Raw genomic sequence first — 18,362 nt, 5'->3', positions numbered from 1 at the left:
AGTGTAAAGCAGGAATTGTGTTTGTAGTTTAGCAGAATTGGTTCAGGGCGTTGGTGCATGAGTTACATGTTGTGGTCATTGTGTCTCAAGTACCATTAATTGTGTGTAAACAATTGAGAAGATTAATAAGAATAGATCCATTGTTGAGACAAAAGCAATACAAACTGATAACCATTAACACTATACAGTACAGTGACAGTATTTTTCACATTCATCTTGACTACTCTGTAAAAGATAGCTGCAATATATACACACACACACACACACACACACACACACACATAGCATCAGTATAAAGTAAGTGCTAAAACAAATGTCCAGTTGTGTGTCAGCATCAAGCCCTTCGAAGCAACAGTTCATATTTTTATGCAGTCTAAGAGCTGGAATGCAGCCAGGAGCAAGAGAAAATCCTGTCATCTGTCTTTTAAAGGTCCAATGACTTTGATCATAATGCCGTTATAAACCCTGTTATGTATATGGATCCGTTTATCCTATTATATGATGTAGACCCGAATAAATCATATTTCTTTTTACTGAGATGGGCCAGACACAAACACTCATTAGCAATAGCTGAACATTCGTTTTCTCAAAATGGCATTTTGCTTACACTCCACACAATCTCTGTGATAGGTACAGCTACCAAATGTTACATACTTTAAATATTCTGTTTTAAAGTGAGATAGATCAATAATTTGATTCCTTGAAGAAATGGTAAGAGGCTTTTTTCATTTCTTTAGGCATTTTGTGTGAAAAATTGCCAAAACTGATGTTTATCAGTACATATGACATGTTTTCCAACTTCAAAAAAGTCTTGTATTTGGGTACATATTAATCTGCAGTTTCATCCTGATGGAATAAATTAATTTGTTTCTACTTAAGTGTCTGGCCTTAAATTTCTACTGCCATCTAAATAAGGGAAACCATTCAAGTCTCAAATATATTAATGTATATACTAATGAATGTGTGAACCTTCCTTTTGGGCCTTAACTTGAAATAATTTGTCCTTGATAAGTTCTTAAAATGTCTCATTACAAAAGTAAGGCTACCTTATTTTTCATTATTATTGAATATATGCATGGAAAAGTTTTCTTTGCATCAAATAATGTATAATATTCATGAATGTAACAAAATCAGAGACACAATATTTCATGCAAAGACTTTTATTTATGAATACTCTGCAGTACTGTACAATAGCACACACTTGTCTCTATATCTGATCATTCTCAATGATCATTTCAAATATAGACAAATATTGTGCCTTCACAAACAGTTCCCTTTTCACAATAATCTAAAAATACCTTGTTCTGTTTTAAATATGTAGCATAACTTTTTGAAAATAAAATATACATTATATGAAATATAACAGTTGTTTATTGGATAGACTATATAGTACCAAATGCAATTATATGCAAATACACCTTCTCTCTGTGACTTCTTACGCATTTCATGCACAAAAAAAGAGGAGAAAAAAAAGATGCCGCGCATACAAAAGAAGCTGTACATACTTCTGTATGAAAATATAAAATATCAAAGCAAGATGTGCACCAATAATCTATATCATGTTACAAAGAACTTGCAGTACAAAAAGACCTACTAGAATGACCAGATAACACGTTACCTGGAACACAGAGGTATGGGTACTGGGCTGGTTAACGGGACAAAGACAAAACCTCCCACTGAGCTTCCACCGATGAACTCCAGTCAGAGCCACTTCCATGCAAGTTTAGATCCAACGGGTTCAACATCAACTACAGCTGGATCAAAGAGCGACAGGGTCAAACAAGCAAACCAGAAGTTGCCGTTTAAGCTTTGAATTTTGGTACTAAACCCAGTAAATGTAGATGTCCAATGCATTGCATAAAGTTTGGTTTGGTATGGTTTTTAATTTCTTGTATTGCTACCCCATAAGTAAAGTGAGTGTAAACCAATTGCCAGTTATGCCCACAACTTATAAAGCACTGATATGTCAACATTAAATTATTGAACATGTTCAGATACTGTGGTTAGTGTCCCAACAGCAATGTTCTGTACAGCATCAATATTAAGCTTCTTCAGCTAAACCTTATTATTATTGCCAAAACAACTCCAAATGTTTGTTTTCACTGAAGTAAAATGAATTACTGATGTCCAGTTTTAACTAGGATGCGTAAACCGACAATACTGAATGTGTTACACACAAATGAAGTTCTCTACAGAAACAGTGTGTACAAGGCACACTGCGATCGATATAGCTACATCTATCATTTCCTGCAAAAAAACAAAAGCACTTCAGAAATCACACGTAAACTAAGATGTGAACAAAGAAGAACTCCACGGTTAAATATAGACGTCTGTTAATGCCACAAAATATAGATTTTCTTCTTCAACAGTATGAGGATTAACAAAAATAACACTTAAATCAGACGTTTCTGATACACGTTGCCATTGCTGATGCTGAGACTGACGGCGCCGGAGAACAGGGAGGGTGCGAAAACGAATCCCTCCGACTGTAATCTTTGAGTATTTGGAGAGATTATCAGGTGCTCACTGGTAGCATAAAGCCAATAATCTCAGCAGTGCAAAGCTAACACTTGTACCAAAAGGTAGAGCTTCAAAGCAGACGTTTAAATGCAATCAGCTCCTTGAAATGGAGACTTACTACTCAAATCATGTCACAAACATCTTGTATACGACGACTATATTGCTCTTGAGTGAAACTATTCAAGGACCACAGTGTTTCTCATTGCAATCCAGGCTCACTGAATACATTCTCTATCACACAAGTATAAGAATAAAGAGCACAGGGTTTCATTATTAGTAATACACCCAAAGACTACACTTCCAAAAATCTAGTCTTTTCTTAACATAGATAAGAAAATATACATTTCTTCAGCAATTAAATGTCTTAAATTGATTTTTTATATTCTTAATAAAATCTTATAACTCTTTCTTATTTACATTTGGTGTAGTTTAATACTGATTGTAATGCAATACTGTTGCCTTCTTGTTGTTTTTTTCTGTTACATTTCTTTTTGTTGAGCAGAAGCACTTTTACATTCATATTTCAACACCCAAGCTCGAGAAGGAGCCCAAGTGCAGACGGGAATAATGACATGCATTTTTCCAAAAGCAAAATAAGACAACTTCAAAAGGAGGAAGTCCGCTTGCTTGAGCAAATAAACTTTCTGAGAGGTGGAGAGAATGGAAGGACGAGGATGCCGGGGTTGAAAAGGCCTGGAGAATTGGCACCGGAGGCGCCTTTATTTGGCTGTAAAAATGCTCTCGCAGCACCAGGACAGTCAGTTCTGTGAGTAGTAATGCGTAACAATATTGGAGGGAGTCACAGCTGACTAAGCCGTGAGGTGAGATGAAAGCCTTTGTTGTTGGAAAAAGCTGTTAACTTGAGAAAGACAGTTTCCACAGTGGTGAAGGCAGTGTCAGAGGTTACACTCTCTCCACTCGACTGGGGTCGTAGGAGTCTGATGAGAAAAGCGAGAAAGAAAAGATGAGACAACATGATCAGCAACAACAAGTCACACTGATATTATTTGCCCTGTGAATGGTGGAAATTAAAGGCTGTCTGTGGAGTTTCTGGGCACATTTACAGCACTAGGAAATAGGCTAGTTTGCTTTCTTTTCGAGAACAAGGTGAGAAGATTTATATCAATCCCATGTCTATGCATTAAGTACAGAGCTGGACTTGGGAAATGGTTAGCCTAGCTTAGCATAAAGACTGTAAGCTGGGGGAAACTTAGTAGGTCTTTGGACTATGACCTATTAAATAACTAAAAACCTAAACACCTCTAGACTTCACTAATGAGCCTGCTGTATCTCATTTGTTTGACATACATACGCAGAAATGTAAAAATAACAATTTGTGGTTTTAGGTGAAGTTACATACTGGAAAAAAATTTAGCAAACAACAGAAGTCTTGTCATCACAGTCAGGTTTACAGGTTTGGTACCATCACTAGCATAGAGTCAAAACCTGTGCTATCCAACCATATCTGGCAACCAAGGATATAGCCGGAGGAGCTGCTGATTTTTGTCCATGAGAACCCTTACTTCTTATTGCATACAGCCACCTGCTGCTGAGTCAAGGACACACTCCAAAACACTTGTGTAACACTTGCCACATTCGCCCTTTCATACACATTCACACACTGATGCACAGCATCAGGAGCAATTTGGGGTCCAGTATCTTGCTCAAGGATACTTCGATGTGTTGCAAGAGGGGCTGGGGATCGAACCAATAGATTAGGGGACAACCCGCTCTGCCTCTGCGCCACAGCAAAGTTCAACTATCCCTCGAACATTAGAATGACAATCAGCAGTATAAGCAAATACCCATATATTATAATATGATGCAGCTTCACTTTGATGACAAAAAAAGCTTATAAAAAGTAGATTGATCTCCCAATTTCTTTTGTACCCACCTGAGACAGAGAGCATCTCCTCATCCTCCATATTTGAGGGGCCACAGGTCCCAGTGCTGAAGTCGAGTGGCAGCGTTATTTCTCTCTTGGGAACACTGCGAGGTTTAGGAAGCAGAGGAGGCTTCTGGAGCCTGGTGCGCTGCTTTGGTTTGGGCAGCTTTTCTCCCTCAGCTTGTGTCACCTCAGCTCTAATGACTTCTGCTGTATTCTGTCCATCTCTCACCTTCTCCACAGGCTTTTCTTTAACATCCTCCACAATTTTCAGCTCCACCTCTCCTCCTGGGTCTTCTGTTTTTAATTCAACATCTACTTCTTTACTCCATTCATTTTCAATTTCTGCTTTTAGTGCAATCTTAACATTTATCAATTCTTCCTCTTCTTCTTGTCTTTGCTCTTCCTCACATATCCCTTCATTCCCTTCTTCTTTAGGTTTACAAGCTTCTTCAGCATTTCCCAACTTGTCATGTGTTTCATGTGCATTCTCATGTTCATCTGGGTTTTCCTCCTCCTTCCCTCCTTTATCCTCCAAGTTTTTATCCTCTTCCTCTTCTTGTTGCTTCACAACTTCCTCCTTTGCCTTTTCCTGAACTTCACACTCCTCTCTATCACCATCCCTATCCTCAGAATCTGAACCTTTGAGGCTAAGGCGTCTTATTCGAGACACTGAGTCCAGCTCTTTCAGACGGGCCATTCTGTCTGTAGCGGACCTGCCCAGAGATGTAGCAGATGAAGTAGCGTTACAGTTTAGCTTATCTTGCAGGGATTCGATTAGTTTGCATGCTCCGCCTCGCCCCCTCTTCTCCGCACTGCACATGCTAAGTGCTAGCTTCTCATCAGGGGTGACGGGCAGGGAGAGTGGAAGCTTACTAGGTGGGAACTCGGGCAGGTCCAGTACCACCAGGCACTGAACCTCGGTATCCTCGTTGTCTTCACCATCACTGTGGTTGCTGCTGTGCTTTTGTCTGTCTCCTTCTTCAGGGTCCACTCCTGATCCTGTCTCCTTGACCTCCTCTGTCTCTTCTCCCTGGACAATCAGGGTCTCATCTTTGACTTGCTCACACTCTCCTATCACATGCTGTATCTCTTCAACTTGACTTTGTAGTTTTTCACTTACAGTGGTATCTATATCGTCCTGGTTGTCCTCTGACTGTTTGTCAGCCACACCCAAGGCTTCCACTGGAACAGATATACCCAGGATTCTGGCAGCCCGCTGCTCAATGGACTCATTTTCAGGGATACCTTTTGCACATTTGACCTCATACAGGTTGCTGAGGTCCTCTGCAGGTAAAGAATTTGCTTTCTCCTGAATCAGTAAATTCTCCAGGTGCTTATCTGCTATGGTTGACTCATTCTTATAGGTCAGGAGCTCAGAGATGGCGTACCTCTTATCACCATCATCATTCTTAAACACAAAAGAAACCTCCCTGGTTAACCTGGTGATATGTGGTGAACCCTCATTCTGAGGTGATCTGCTGCTTTCACTCCTGCTTCTACAGATGCTTAAATTCACCTCACCCCTGAATGGTGGAACATTGTCTGATTTAGCCTTTCTCTCAGTGTGTACCTCAGGTTGAAGCTCTTTATTTGAATTGTGCTCAAGGTTACTGCTATTTTGTGCTGTCCTGCTCTCCCACAAAAATGACTGACTAAGCTCCTTATGATCATGTGGAGATGGGACAGAAAGTGAGCGCTGCATTGGCTCCCCAGGACCACCAGGAGTCTCTGTGTAGACTGTTAACCCCACATCCCTCAGCAAGGACTCTTGAGGGACTGGGATGTCCTGTCTATAGAGCCTATTTGAATCACTGTGTGAGGGTAGTGAGGGCAGGAGGCAGCTGTCTCTAGGGCCTGGGTTGAGTATGGATAGTTCATTTGTTGGTGGTATGTTGTTGGCCTGTGGCCTGGAGAAAGCACTCTTCATGTCCATGGAGTCTAGATCAGCGGTAGAAGCCAAGGACTTTGATCTGACTTTTACATTGATGGGGTTTTCTGTGTGCATTGGTGGAAGACTGATTGCTTCCCTGCCTGGTTCTGGACCAGTAGTGAAATGTGCTCCTGATTTAAACTGGTCTAATCTCTTATTCATCCCATCTAAGTCATCAATGCACTGACCAACATTGGGTCTCTTGCTGATCGTGTCTTCCATCTCCTTATTAATGCTCTCCAGTTCACCAATGGCATCACAGGGCCGTCGGTTCACTGGCTTTAAGAGAAACTGACCAAAGGCCACTTGCTCTGCACTCTCTGTGGGACTGGAGTTGCTTTTCCTGGGAGATGATGGTTGCTGGTCCCCTTGATTCCGGGCCTTTGATGGGGAGGATGGGTCTTGTTGTGAGGCTTGAAGTGATGACGGTTGTGTTTGGCTGAGGCTTAGACGGGAAAAGGCGCTGTTGCTAGAGAGATGAAGGTTTTTCTGGCCTCCCATGGGGTAACCATAAGAGGAGCTACTGTCGGTCCCCAAACCACTGTCTGCGGTTGTGTCTGAGATCGACTGAGAAGGCTCTTGACCCCCTGAAGGACTCTGGGGTTCTGGACTTTTCACCACTGTCAAAGGTGAGCCAGTCTGGGTTTCCTGGTTACGGTATTGGTTTCCAGGCCAGGACCCAGCATAGCACAACTCTTTGTCTTCATTGGCTTGAAGTGCCCATGCATCTATTATCTCCTTCCTTAGAGGAGCCCTCTTGTAGTTCCTCATTGAGGATGTGCTGCTGGTGTGAAAGTGAGAGTAGTGGGGTTTGATGGGCATCTCATTCACCGACTTGCTCCGCACATTCCGGCTCTCTTTGAGGCCCACAGCGAAAGTGTCTGTGTTGGTGACAGTCAGGCTTGGTATTGTCTCATTGTTGTTCTGATCTGCCGCTAAGTCTTTGTTAATGTTAGTCGGCGTGTGAACAGGGACAGAAACAAGGCAGAAGATGGTTTCACTCACTCTTCTCTTGGTGTTCCTGTTGTTGTCTGGCCCTGAATCTGGGGCAATTTTCTTCACTTGGGTGATGGTTTCTGCAAAGACCTGATCTGAGCTGGACCCCTGGTGAGAAGTCCTTGTTAATGGGGCCTGGAAGGCTGAGGAGGGAGATGGAGGAGGACGTTGGTTTTTGGGATATCTGTTGTTGCAGTTTTGGTCAGTTGCTGGGAAGTTATCGACAGTCTCTTTGTGCAAATCACTGTGCCACCTGTTATTGTCATTGTCGAAATCGCTAGAAGACGTCTGGTTAGCATCATCGGCCAGTTTGGCAGCGATGAAAGGCCCCAACGGCGGGGGCAAAAAGGCACTGTCGTCGGATGCAGGTTCCGACACGGTGACGCTGGGAAGCTCATTGCGGATGTGGCGGATCTTGTCAGCGTCCGTCAAGGAGTTGCCACCCAGGGCTGAGGAAATATGGCGGATCCGGGGGTCATCAAAGGGAATATATTGGATCCCTCCACCAGGGCGCTCCTGGGTAGTATACACAGGGTAAAGCTGCTTCTGACCAGACATGCTTCTATCTCTCTGGGGATCAGGCCAGGAGCCAGCTGGATGTCTGGTGAACCAGTGAGATCCATCTGGAGCCACATGTATCTGCTGGTACACATCCCCTCTGTACCTAAGAGTAAAAACAACACAGTTGCACTTTATCTAAGCAACAATGACTTCAACTAGACAATTTGTAATAAAAAAAAAGTGAGGACTTCAAAATAACAATTTAAATGATGTTAGCCAACCAAATTATATGGCACTACTTTTTCAAAACGTTTTCATGTCAAGGACCACCTTTTGCATTTTTACATTTTAATATTATAAAGTCTTCATAGTCAATCAATGATCAAACCAGAATCACTATAAATTACAATCAATAACAATGGCCAACCCCAAAAAAATTACTAAAAGTTAAAATTCCTCCCTTTGCTGGGGACTCCCTACAACCGACTTAAGGACCCCTGTTGGTACCCGAATCCCAGTTTAAAAACCACTGTACTTCAGTTTTTGTTATTTATTCACCCTTTTGTGCCAGGGAAACAAAGAGATCTACAAAGATAAGCATCTCTGCCTTGTTGCAGCAGTCTGTTTCTCTTCTAATCCACGCAAGACGCAGAGCTCAACAGCCACTCACTGTCCGTGCTGCTGCATGATCGCTTTTTGCGTGCAATTTGTGCCAGTGCTGGAAAACCGAGGTAATTATTTCTCCTAATATCTGAGTTGGAAATAACCAACAACATTGAACCAGTGCAAAATTGATATGACGCAACAGCTAAACATCGACCACTGACATCAGTGAATTCCATCTTATTTGCGGATAGGCTGATGTCAGTCAACAAGCCGATACCGATGTTCGGCCAATACAGTGCATCCCTAATAAATGATACATATCCACAGACAAAACATACAACAGACAATGATCTTGAGGCCTTTTTGTTGTCTGGAGACATCTATTACAATCTGGCTTAGGCCTTACATATAAATAAATAAAGTAAGTAGTCTCAAGCTGTGCTTTGTCACACTTTTTTGAGTTCAGATAGATATATTTTGAATGTTCATAGTCAGTGACACTGTCATTGACTATAACACCTTCAAATTTCTTGAAATGTTCGGTGTATGTGTAAAATAAAATAAAAATAAAGATTCATTTTAGTCTCATGTTCACACTATGAACATTACAGTTCAAGATGAGAGTCCAAGATGTACCAAATAATAAAAATGTACATTACACACTTACACACTCAAAAGAGAAAAGTGAAAAATATATTGAATTTGACAAAGACATTTTTATTTACCTGTAGTCAACAGCAATTTCACCATATCCCCGGCGCCCCCCACCCATAATAGGAGCTCTTTTATATGATGGGGGAGGGATGTATCCTGGAGGTCCAGAGTCCTGTGCAAAATACTCCAGTTGGGGGTCACCTGTCCTTGATATGGGAAGTGGGGTTCTGTCCCTGGCCTGGGGAATCACTGAGTCTCTCCCAGACAACACCTCACAGCTTCCCCTGATCTGCTGGTGCATCTCATAGGATGGAGGTCTGGGGGGTCGGGTGAAGCGGGGCTTTGGTGTCATTGAGAGTTGGTTGGCGCTAGCTGGCCTGCCATTCTCTGGCCAGTGGGGTGCCCTGTAAAGGTCATGGTGTGACAGTGGGTGGCCATTGACTCGCCTGTACAGTTCCTGACCGGATGAGGCTATGTCCACGTATTGCAGGCTCTCAGGCTGCAGCATCCTGGGTAGGGACTGGGATTTGGCTTTGGTCCTGGGGTGGACTACCATGCCCTCTGGTGTCCTGGCATGAAGCCGCTGCTGCTCCTGCGCCCAACGTTCACCTTCACTCTGTGACAGCTGGCGGCCAAAGCTCACAGCTGGACGCCACTCATCTGTCCCCAGGCTCTGGCACTTCCTCTCGGTCACCATTCTCCACTGATGGAGAGCGGCTTCCCTCTCTCTAGTACGTGCTTGAGCCTGGACCTGGGCCTTAGCCTGTGCCTGAGCCTGGGCCTGTGCTGCCCAGCGCTGCCTCTCCTGAGCTGCCCTCTGACGTTCATCTGCAGACAACTCTTGGCCTCTTGCTTGTTGAGACCCCTCTGGCCTGACATAACCCCCCTGCCCTCCTCCATGGGGTTCTCTGAAGTCAGCATAGTCCAGAAGCACAGTGAAGTCCTGGCCTCTCCTCCTCCAGTATGACACGTCCTTGGACTGTGACTGAGGACCTCTGGTGCCATCACAGAACCTGTGAGGAAAAACACACACAAATAAAGGCATTGGTATGCTTCAACAGAAGTGCTTGTTGGATGGTTGAATAGTGTCTAAAACCCCATCTCCCTACAACTTTCCAACGTCAGAATTGGGTTTCTGTAACTCTCCAACCTGGACAAGAAGAAGCCCAGTTTACACAGCGATTGACCAGGTGTGCAGGAGGGTAAGGAGGGTTTGAACTTCCACTTCGAACTCGCCTTTTTCTTTACACAATTACTTCTGTCATTTTTTGTGTTCAACACTATGAATCCCTATCCTGAAAGACTGCCCAAAGGTGTCCGCCGTTATCCCCAGTATTTAGACATTCAGAACAGCTATCCAGTTTTGCCTTCAGACACGGTAACACTATGTTTTATGTTTTAACTAGTTTGTTTCAGGCTGAATCCAAACTTTAATATTCTTTGGTTTATAGCAGATTTAGAGATGTGCCAATGTGGTAAGCTACAACTCAGTGGAAGAATTTGAGCAAAGCACTAGAATCTCTCAGTATCTCCCACTAGGTGGAGACAAATGACCACGAGTAGCAATGCAGTGTCTGGTAATTGTGATTTTCTATGGGGCATAATGAACACATTACACAATGACAAACTGTGGCTGTTAGTCCCGGATGTCCTCCAAGACAGATCAACAATTTAGAGGACGTTTCATTGACTTGAATCTTTCTATTGTACTGTCCTTTAGCTCCTAATCTAAGAAAATGAACAGCATTTCACTAAACCAGTGTAGGGAGAGCTCCTGCTATATCTCTGAGAGAACGTTTGAGACAGACCTGATGGGCTACAACAAGACGCAATGGGTCTCAGCATACAGTCTGATCATTTCAGGCTATTTGTGGAGTGACTGAGTGACTGAGTGACTGACGACGCAAACAAGACGCAAGCACATGTGTACACCCCCTCGAGGCCGAGGCCACTGAGCGTCCTTGACATTTCAATCCATGATCATCACTGGTCAGAGATGTTTGCTGGGGGAAGGGGGGCTAGCCATGCCAATCTGCTACATTTGAGGGCATCTCATGTAAGATGAGTTAGCATCATTAGTCTAATTGGGTCTAAGTAGCACTGCCTAATGGGAGTGCCAAGATAGGCCTGTTCCTTATCTAAACTAAAGCTGCCAGGCAAAACGGATTTGGATGAGAGGAAAAAAAGAGGGATGAACAAACAACAGACTGAAATCTCAGAACATATGTCTTAGCAATTCCCACATTCCCAATAGAATGCTCTGATAGCACTGGCAGAGCAGTGACATGAAACTGCGGATTACTCGTCTCAAAGAATAAAACCGAAAAGTGAAAAAACACTAACACAACCACTGACATTACTCAAGGTCATCTGACTATTTTCAGATGCTCTGTCACTGGCTGGTGGCAAAAGGGATTATGGGGAAAAAAAGAAAGTCCACCAAACAAAATGTAAGGAAAAAGGGAAAATATCTGACAAGCCTGCCTAATTATGTGGACATGGTAACAGCTGTATTGACTTTGTCTCAGTTACAGCACACTAACCCCCTGAACTGGTGCAAATAGGCAAACTAAACAATCCTGTTTTCATCAAAAAACAGATTGGCTGCAGCCTGGCGATATCTCTGGAAATATCATACGTTCTAACAGCCCCTACCCAAGAGGGTTTCAATTGCATAACTCCAGACTAGGCTAAATATAGCCTATCCTCCATATACATATTTAAATAAACCATATATGAATCCTGTATTATTGATGGGGTATGCATTATATAAGTATGTATAATGCTTGTGAAACAGTGGAAGCAGATTAGGCTTATTATGTTTGGGGGTAGAATGGGAAGGGGGTATCCTGACAAACCTGGCAACCTGGTGTGTGTAAGACTGGGCATGCTCAAATGGGGCACATAGGTTTGCCCAAAAGCTGTTTTGATTACAACTCCAAGGCCCCATGTGGCAGATTAAGCCTCCAGCACACATTATCCCTCCTCCCCTGCCCAAGACTTGATTGGGAAGAGGAAGAGAGGGGGAAATAAGAGATGAAATGAGAGGAAGTTAAACACAAGGGGAAAGACAGAAGCAGGAGAGAGATGGCAGGAGGGGCTGAGTGGTAGTGTTAGGTAGCTTTACGATGTGACGCAAAATCCTAATGCAAAACCTCCTTCATGAGTTATTTCATTTCATTAATTAGCTCCATTAGAGCACCATAACAATGAATGATTGGGTCATCAATAAAGGGTGAGGACAACCATTGTCAGGATAGATCATGCAAAAGGGTTGATCAGACAGGAGTACATCATTGGTCTTGAGGTACAGCACAGACTATCTCTTACCCGCTGTCTGAGGTCAGCGACTCCCCCAAGGAGTGGGTGTCAATTTGGCTCCGGCTTTCGCCCTCCCGCCTGGACTGGCTCCTGTCCCTGGGTTCGTTGTTGTTGTTGGGACAGCCACCGCCATACGCTTGGGGCTGCCTGGTTCCGGCACCATTCCCATAGGGCACCCCGGGCCCTCTTTCATAGCCGTTTACTGTCCTGGGAACAGGCATGTTCTCCAGGATTTCATGGTGTTTGCTGTAGGACGGCGGTGAGGACGAGGGACCCTGGCGGGATGAGGTTGCGGGGGCTGGGGTAGGGGTAGAGGAGGAGGTGGTATGCTTGGGCAGCTTGTATCCATGAGAGATGAGGAGGTCCTCCACGCTGTACATGGTCGCATTTGTTAATGCTGGTGTGTTTTCTTTTTTCCTCTTTCTCTTCTTTTTTTGAGAGAGAGAGAGAGGAAGGTAGGTCGGTTGTCAAGGCGTCTCTGCTTCTTCCCTGCGTGCAGCGGCAGGATCACCGGCACAGCTGCGCAGCTGAGGCCATCACTGGGAAAAAAAGAAAGAGGGGGACGACATGAAGAGACAAGAAGAGAAACAGAGAAAAGAAGGTGACAGTAAAACCATTATACCCGCTACCCGTGTCCAGATTTTGTTAAGGGTCCTGACCCATATGGACAGTTGAGAGGACAAAACAAAAAAAAGGACCCCGAACCCAAATTCTAAGCCGCCACGACAAAACCGAGATCACCCGCCTTCCCAGCAGCCTGCCCCCCCCACCCCCCTTCTTCTCCAGTCCTCCTAGCAACAACCCTCTTTCCATCTCACTCGGAGATCCCCGGCACCAAACCCATCCACGTCCAGAACCGAGGAGGACGAGGAGGTAAACGAACACCCTCAAAAACAACCCTCAGTAGCATGATGATCAGCGGCAACAAGAGTTTCAGAAGGCTGCTGGTGCTGCAGCAAAATGTCACTGTTTACAGTGGGCTTCCTGTAGACTTCCATACAGTGGCTCTAAGGTAGCAGTTTGCAGCCAACCACTGCTCATGTTTTGCATCAATGAGGCAACTGGGGGATTGTATTCCCCTCTGCTCACCTCCACATCCTCTCTCTCGACATCTTTTCCTCATCTCAAAAGTATTTTTTGGTTACAGTCTAAAAGGATGAGGAAATGTTTTCAGCTATATGCCCTAAAAAAATTTCCAGCTTGGATAAGGGTTTGCTTCTACCTTTATTTCTGAATCCTTGAGAATATTACCAAATTTAAATCGTTATGAAAAGAATAGACTATGAGAATCGAAAGGAACTGACTAACAACATGCTCCTCTTTGATGGTGTCTGTGTGTAGAGCTCAAATGATTATCCGATTGATCAATCAAAAGTGAATTGTGGTGGTTTTATTAGTCCTCTATGATTGTTTTCCTTAAGCACAGATGCAGCAAGTTATTTTACTAAGCTTAAAGAAGGTATAGTTCTTGAGGGACACAGCAATAGAGCAATAACACTGAGTAAACCCTAATCATATTCAAAGACTTAAAAGTACAATAGCATTATGACTTGCTTTCTGTCTAAAAGATGACTATAAGTATTAGTATCAACGAATGATGAGAAATCAAATTGATGATGCCCTGGGTGCATCTGCTTATGATGTAATATCCTTGATGAAGTCATGCTTGCTGCCTTGTCAACAGGACAGATGCTGCTGCAGCCCACTCATTCAATACTCTCCACTGGAACAGACTGCCAACAACCTGGCTGTCCTTAATAAGAAATGGCATTCAGAAACAGCAGTATGAGTCTCGTTGCCAGAATCAAATGCTGTTCAGACAGTTTAAAAGCCAATCACACTATGATTGTTCAATGGCAGAGCCAAATTGCTTGTTTTCGGGTCCTGAAAAACAGATGGCCGACACAGCCTCACCGAAATGTATTCAGCTGCAAACAGATTAGCATTTGTTTTGCTTCTTAGCATTTGTTTAGCCATGATAGTCCCATAGAGATGAAAAATCCATCTATGAAAGAAGTCCTGACTCAGAGGGCAGAATCACTACCCCAGTCTATTTCCTATGGCTCCCTCCCTCCTCCCTGTACCTGAACCCTAGGATAGCCTACTAGGTGATTAACAGGATCCAAGACCGTGAAATGCCGCTCTCTTTGTATGTCTGGCTCTCTAATACGATTATCTTTTTCATTTAAAACCTTAAACCTGTTAGTTTTGGAGGATTGACTCTTGGCGCTTACCCAGTTAATACTTTTGTTGAGTTTAACTCTTTCCATTTGCGTTTTGAGTAATCTCCTCAAGGAGAGGCTAGTTCAGATTTTGATAGGGAGGTTCTTGTGAACGATGTCAATGCAAAAATGTTTGGTTTTGGTTTGCTTCGTTTGCCTCCAGATGTGTGTGCAGACCTGGGACATGCAGTTTTTCATTGACTGTTATTTCATGAACTGTAATTGAACTTGTGCTGGGCAGCATGCCAGTTCAATAAGTCATACACTCTGAAATACTGTAAAAGTCAGCAAAATGGATTTCAAGATGGTAATATTTGTGGCCATTTCTCACTACAGATTATTCACCCAAATTCATCTGATGAACAAAACTTGTTTTCTTATATACTTAAAACTAAGAACCAACAGCAAAGCTCCCTACAGTCCTGGAGAAGCCCATATCAGACTTCGAGATCAGAGGCAGATCGGTATCGCTACCCATGCCTTCCTGTAAATAATGCCTATCCCTCCAACCAGGCTTAATTAAGTGAGCCTTAGGTCAAGTGCTATGTTTATTAATATGATAATTCACTTTTGTTATGATATTTGCACAATAACCTCTCTTAACTGCACCTCCATATGCTGTCTAATCTAGCTAAACCCTTAATCAGGGGCAATTGCTCTTTGTGTCATCACTGAATGAGGATTATCTCCATCATCGCTAAAAGTGAGGATTTCCTCCTGTAAAGTGACCTGCCCTCATTCAGTCCCCCACCAATACCCCACCCCCACTCCTTCCTTCCCATGACAAGCTCAGTTTAAATACTGCTAATGCTGTTACGCAATGGAATTACCCATTTTATATCAAATAAAACCTCGGATTCAAGCAACGGTATGCAACAATGGTCGGCTTTCATCCCCCTAAACACAACAACATTGTGTTTCGCTACAATGCCTTTCTTGTGTGAAAAAGACTGGCATTACGGCCTCTTGAATTTGGCAACTGGAGAAAAAAAATGCAGATCTGCTGCATTTTAATGACATGGCTCACTCAAAGAGAAATTAATGATATAGTTTATGGATAACATATGCTGCAAAGTAAGCTAAAAATAAATAGAACCACATGAGGCCTGGCATTTCCCTACAGACGACCCTCACACCAACCTCTGCATTTTCTCTAATCAGCCACTGTGCACTACTACTGTAACACTATTTACACTTAGTACGCAGTGGAACATGGAAGACCGCCGCTTTTGAGGTCAACTGAACTTTTGTCAAGGCCACGGCTTGTTTATTAAAAACAGATACAAGCATTTTTTGGCTTTGTGAGGGGGGGCCCTGTGCCCTCACTGGTGGCTACACCAGAGGCGGGCTACAGGGGCATGACGGCTTGCAGGTTGACAGTTTGGTGTCAGCTCCTTATTCGTGGCCCAACTGAGATGAGGGCATAGTGGGAAGGCGGAGAGGAAGGGAAGCAGAGGGACGGCACGGGTGGCAGACAATGCAGGACAGAGACCTAGATCAGGCCTCGGGGAGGACAGGACTGCAGAGTTAGAGGGTGCTGGTAAATATTCCAGATTGCAGGCATGGGCTACAATCTATATGTATATTCTCTGCACTGTGGTCAAAACAAATTGAGTAGCCGTGATTAATTTTGTCGCAGAGATGTGTTAAAATAGCACATCCCTCCTAAAAGTGAAGACAAAAACAAATCTGGATTTAACAGGCTCCAGCATAAAAACACCACAACAAAAGAAATCTCACACACCAGAGTCTGGAACCAAGAAGACGATTAGCCCGCTTCCCAAAATATTCCACAAGAGCCGCACCTCTCTACCACATTGTTCCCAGTCTCCTTGGATCTATAACAACTGACCCGAGTGGGTGTGTACTTGGCTAGTCTCTGGCCTGCATCTGTTAGGACTGTGCACGCACAGGGGTTTCTCAGGGATGACAGCCCATCACATTCAGCAAACAGCAACGGTCCGCAGATTGTTTATCTATGTGACATCACTGTGTCCAGCAGAGGGGCCGTCTCTCTTCCTGAGGAAGTGCGTCGTTGTGGAGACGGAGGAGAGCCGGCGGTGTCGCAAATGCTTCCAATCAGGATCTCTGCGGGCTCCTGTTTGTCCTGGGGAAAGAAGTTGGAGCCCCGTTTTTTGGCCGGGGCCAGAGGAACGAACAGCCAAACAACCTCAGGCCATATTTTACCCCACACTGACCTCTAGAAAGCACAATGTTCTCCACCTCAGGTAGACTGTAACTCAGCAACATAAAGTGCAGGCATATTATCTGGGGAGCTATCTGCCCTCTGGACACTCGCCATCCATCAGAGCAATCCCACTGGGCTCGGGAGACATGCAACCACAGTTTAGGGCAATTATGACCTATTACAACAGTGAAAAATTAAGATTGTAAATCAGGCTTGTAAACTATCAAGTCAAAATCAGTTTAAAATAACAACAACTGACCATTACAAAAAAGAGCTCATCACCACGTTGCAACCCATGTGCTTTCTCCAGCATCCACGCCCTCCTGGTAGAGAGAGCAGCAACAGGCAGGGCCCGCGCATTGTGAGCCAATTAGCTCATTCGGAAAGGTTAAGCCAAAAAACACCCACTTACGTTATTTTGTTGAGCATATCCCATGGCAACAGTTGTTTTTCTTTTGTGAATGGCAGCTCACAGACAATAGCATGTGGGCTGCTAAGATATTCCCGCTGCATTGCCTCAGTCCAAAACGTATTACAGTCAGACTCTACTGGCAGCGAAATCAAAGGCAGGATGGGATGAGGGGTGGAGGAGGGGGGTGTTGTTTTTATTCCACCATATTCCAACACATCACAGTCTGAAACAGTATGGTCTGGTCCTGATTCATTTCAGACTGTCAAAAAGTAGTCCAGCCAAACATTTGTCTAATGCAGTATCAGTGTTTGAATCCACAGAAAATGTTCAGTCACAACTGGCTTACACACAAGAACAGTATAGCTAATAGCTCATTAATGCACAAGGCAAAGCTGTGCAGCAACCAGTAAGACACTGACGATGTGAGGATAATTATATCAATGGACTCATTTTGCATTGTATAGCTGGCTTAGCTCAGTTCAGCTGAAATACAGCAATTTGACGTCACGAGATTTCCTTCAGCTGAATGCATCCAACCCTCATATGTGAAGGAAGATCCAGGGCTAAGCATTCGCTCCAAAACACCACAGCTCACGCCAGCATTTTGAAAATTATCATTTCATATGAAATTATATAATGGTTAAGGACCCCCGCACACAATATAATCCTCTAACTACCCATAAAACAGAATATAAACAAAAAAAAGAATACGTGAAAACAGAGCGATAGAGGAGCTAAATACCCTGACTTCCATGCTCAAGTCAAAATCACAAGCAGAGCGTTCTATTCGAACCCCCCTGACTCACCATGATTCACTTCACGTGTCATCATCTGGCGCTGATCAAACCTAATATATGCCTACTGTCCATTCTCTAACGACTAAGCACCCGGACCTTGAAGACACTAATTACCCACTAAAGAAGCCAGTCTATGGGCCCATGCAATCCAAAACACGGGCATCAGTTGGTGAAGTTACAAGTTTGCAGATCTGAGAAGGGCACCTACAGTGTTTCAAACGAGTAGCCACGAAAAAAATCATCAGATCGCACTTATTACATGTCTTAGCATATAGAATAATCACCTATCTTTATGCCAACCCCCCCCCACCCCCCACACGCCCTCAC

The 18,362-nt window shown here is 43.7% G+C and overlaps 1 protein-coding gene across 2 annotated transcripts in view; it reads right to left on the bottom strand.

The window, feature by feature from the left end:
• Window positions 1-1,144: 1,144 nt before the first annotated feature.
• The window catches only part of jcada (junctional cadherin 5 associated a), a 21,293-nt gene continuing 4,075 nt past the window's right edge, over window positions 1,145-18,362 (bottom strand). For both annotated transcript variants that reach the window (XM_035669883.1, XM_035669959.1), the window contains exons 2-5: window positions 12,426-12,955; window positions 9,167-10,108; window positions 4,415-7,998; window positions 1,145-3,458 (exon numbers count right to left, since the gene is read on the bottom strand). In XM_035669883.1, coding sequence (XP_035525776.1) covers window positions 3,424-3,458; window positions 4,415-7,998; window positions 9,167-10,108; window positions 12,426-12,796 — 4,932 coding nt within the window. In that variant the 5' untranslated portion in view covers window positions 12,797-12,955 and the 3' untranslated portion in view covers window positions 1,145-3,423. The remainder of the gene's footprint in view (window positions 3,459-4,414; window positions 7,999-9,166; window positions 10,109-12,425; window positions 12,956-18,362) is intronic.

This window comes from Morone saxatilis, unplaced genomic scaffold (assembly GCF_004916995.1).
Source record: "Morone saxatilis isolate NCDOM2014 unplaced genomic scaffold, NCSU_SB_2.0 Contig0, whole genome shotgun sequence".
NCBI lineage: Eukaryota > Metazoa > Chordata > Actinopteri > Moronidae > Morone > Morone saxatilis.
This window is presented reverse-complemented; position numbering and strand designations above follow the sequence as displayed.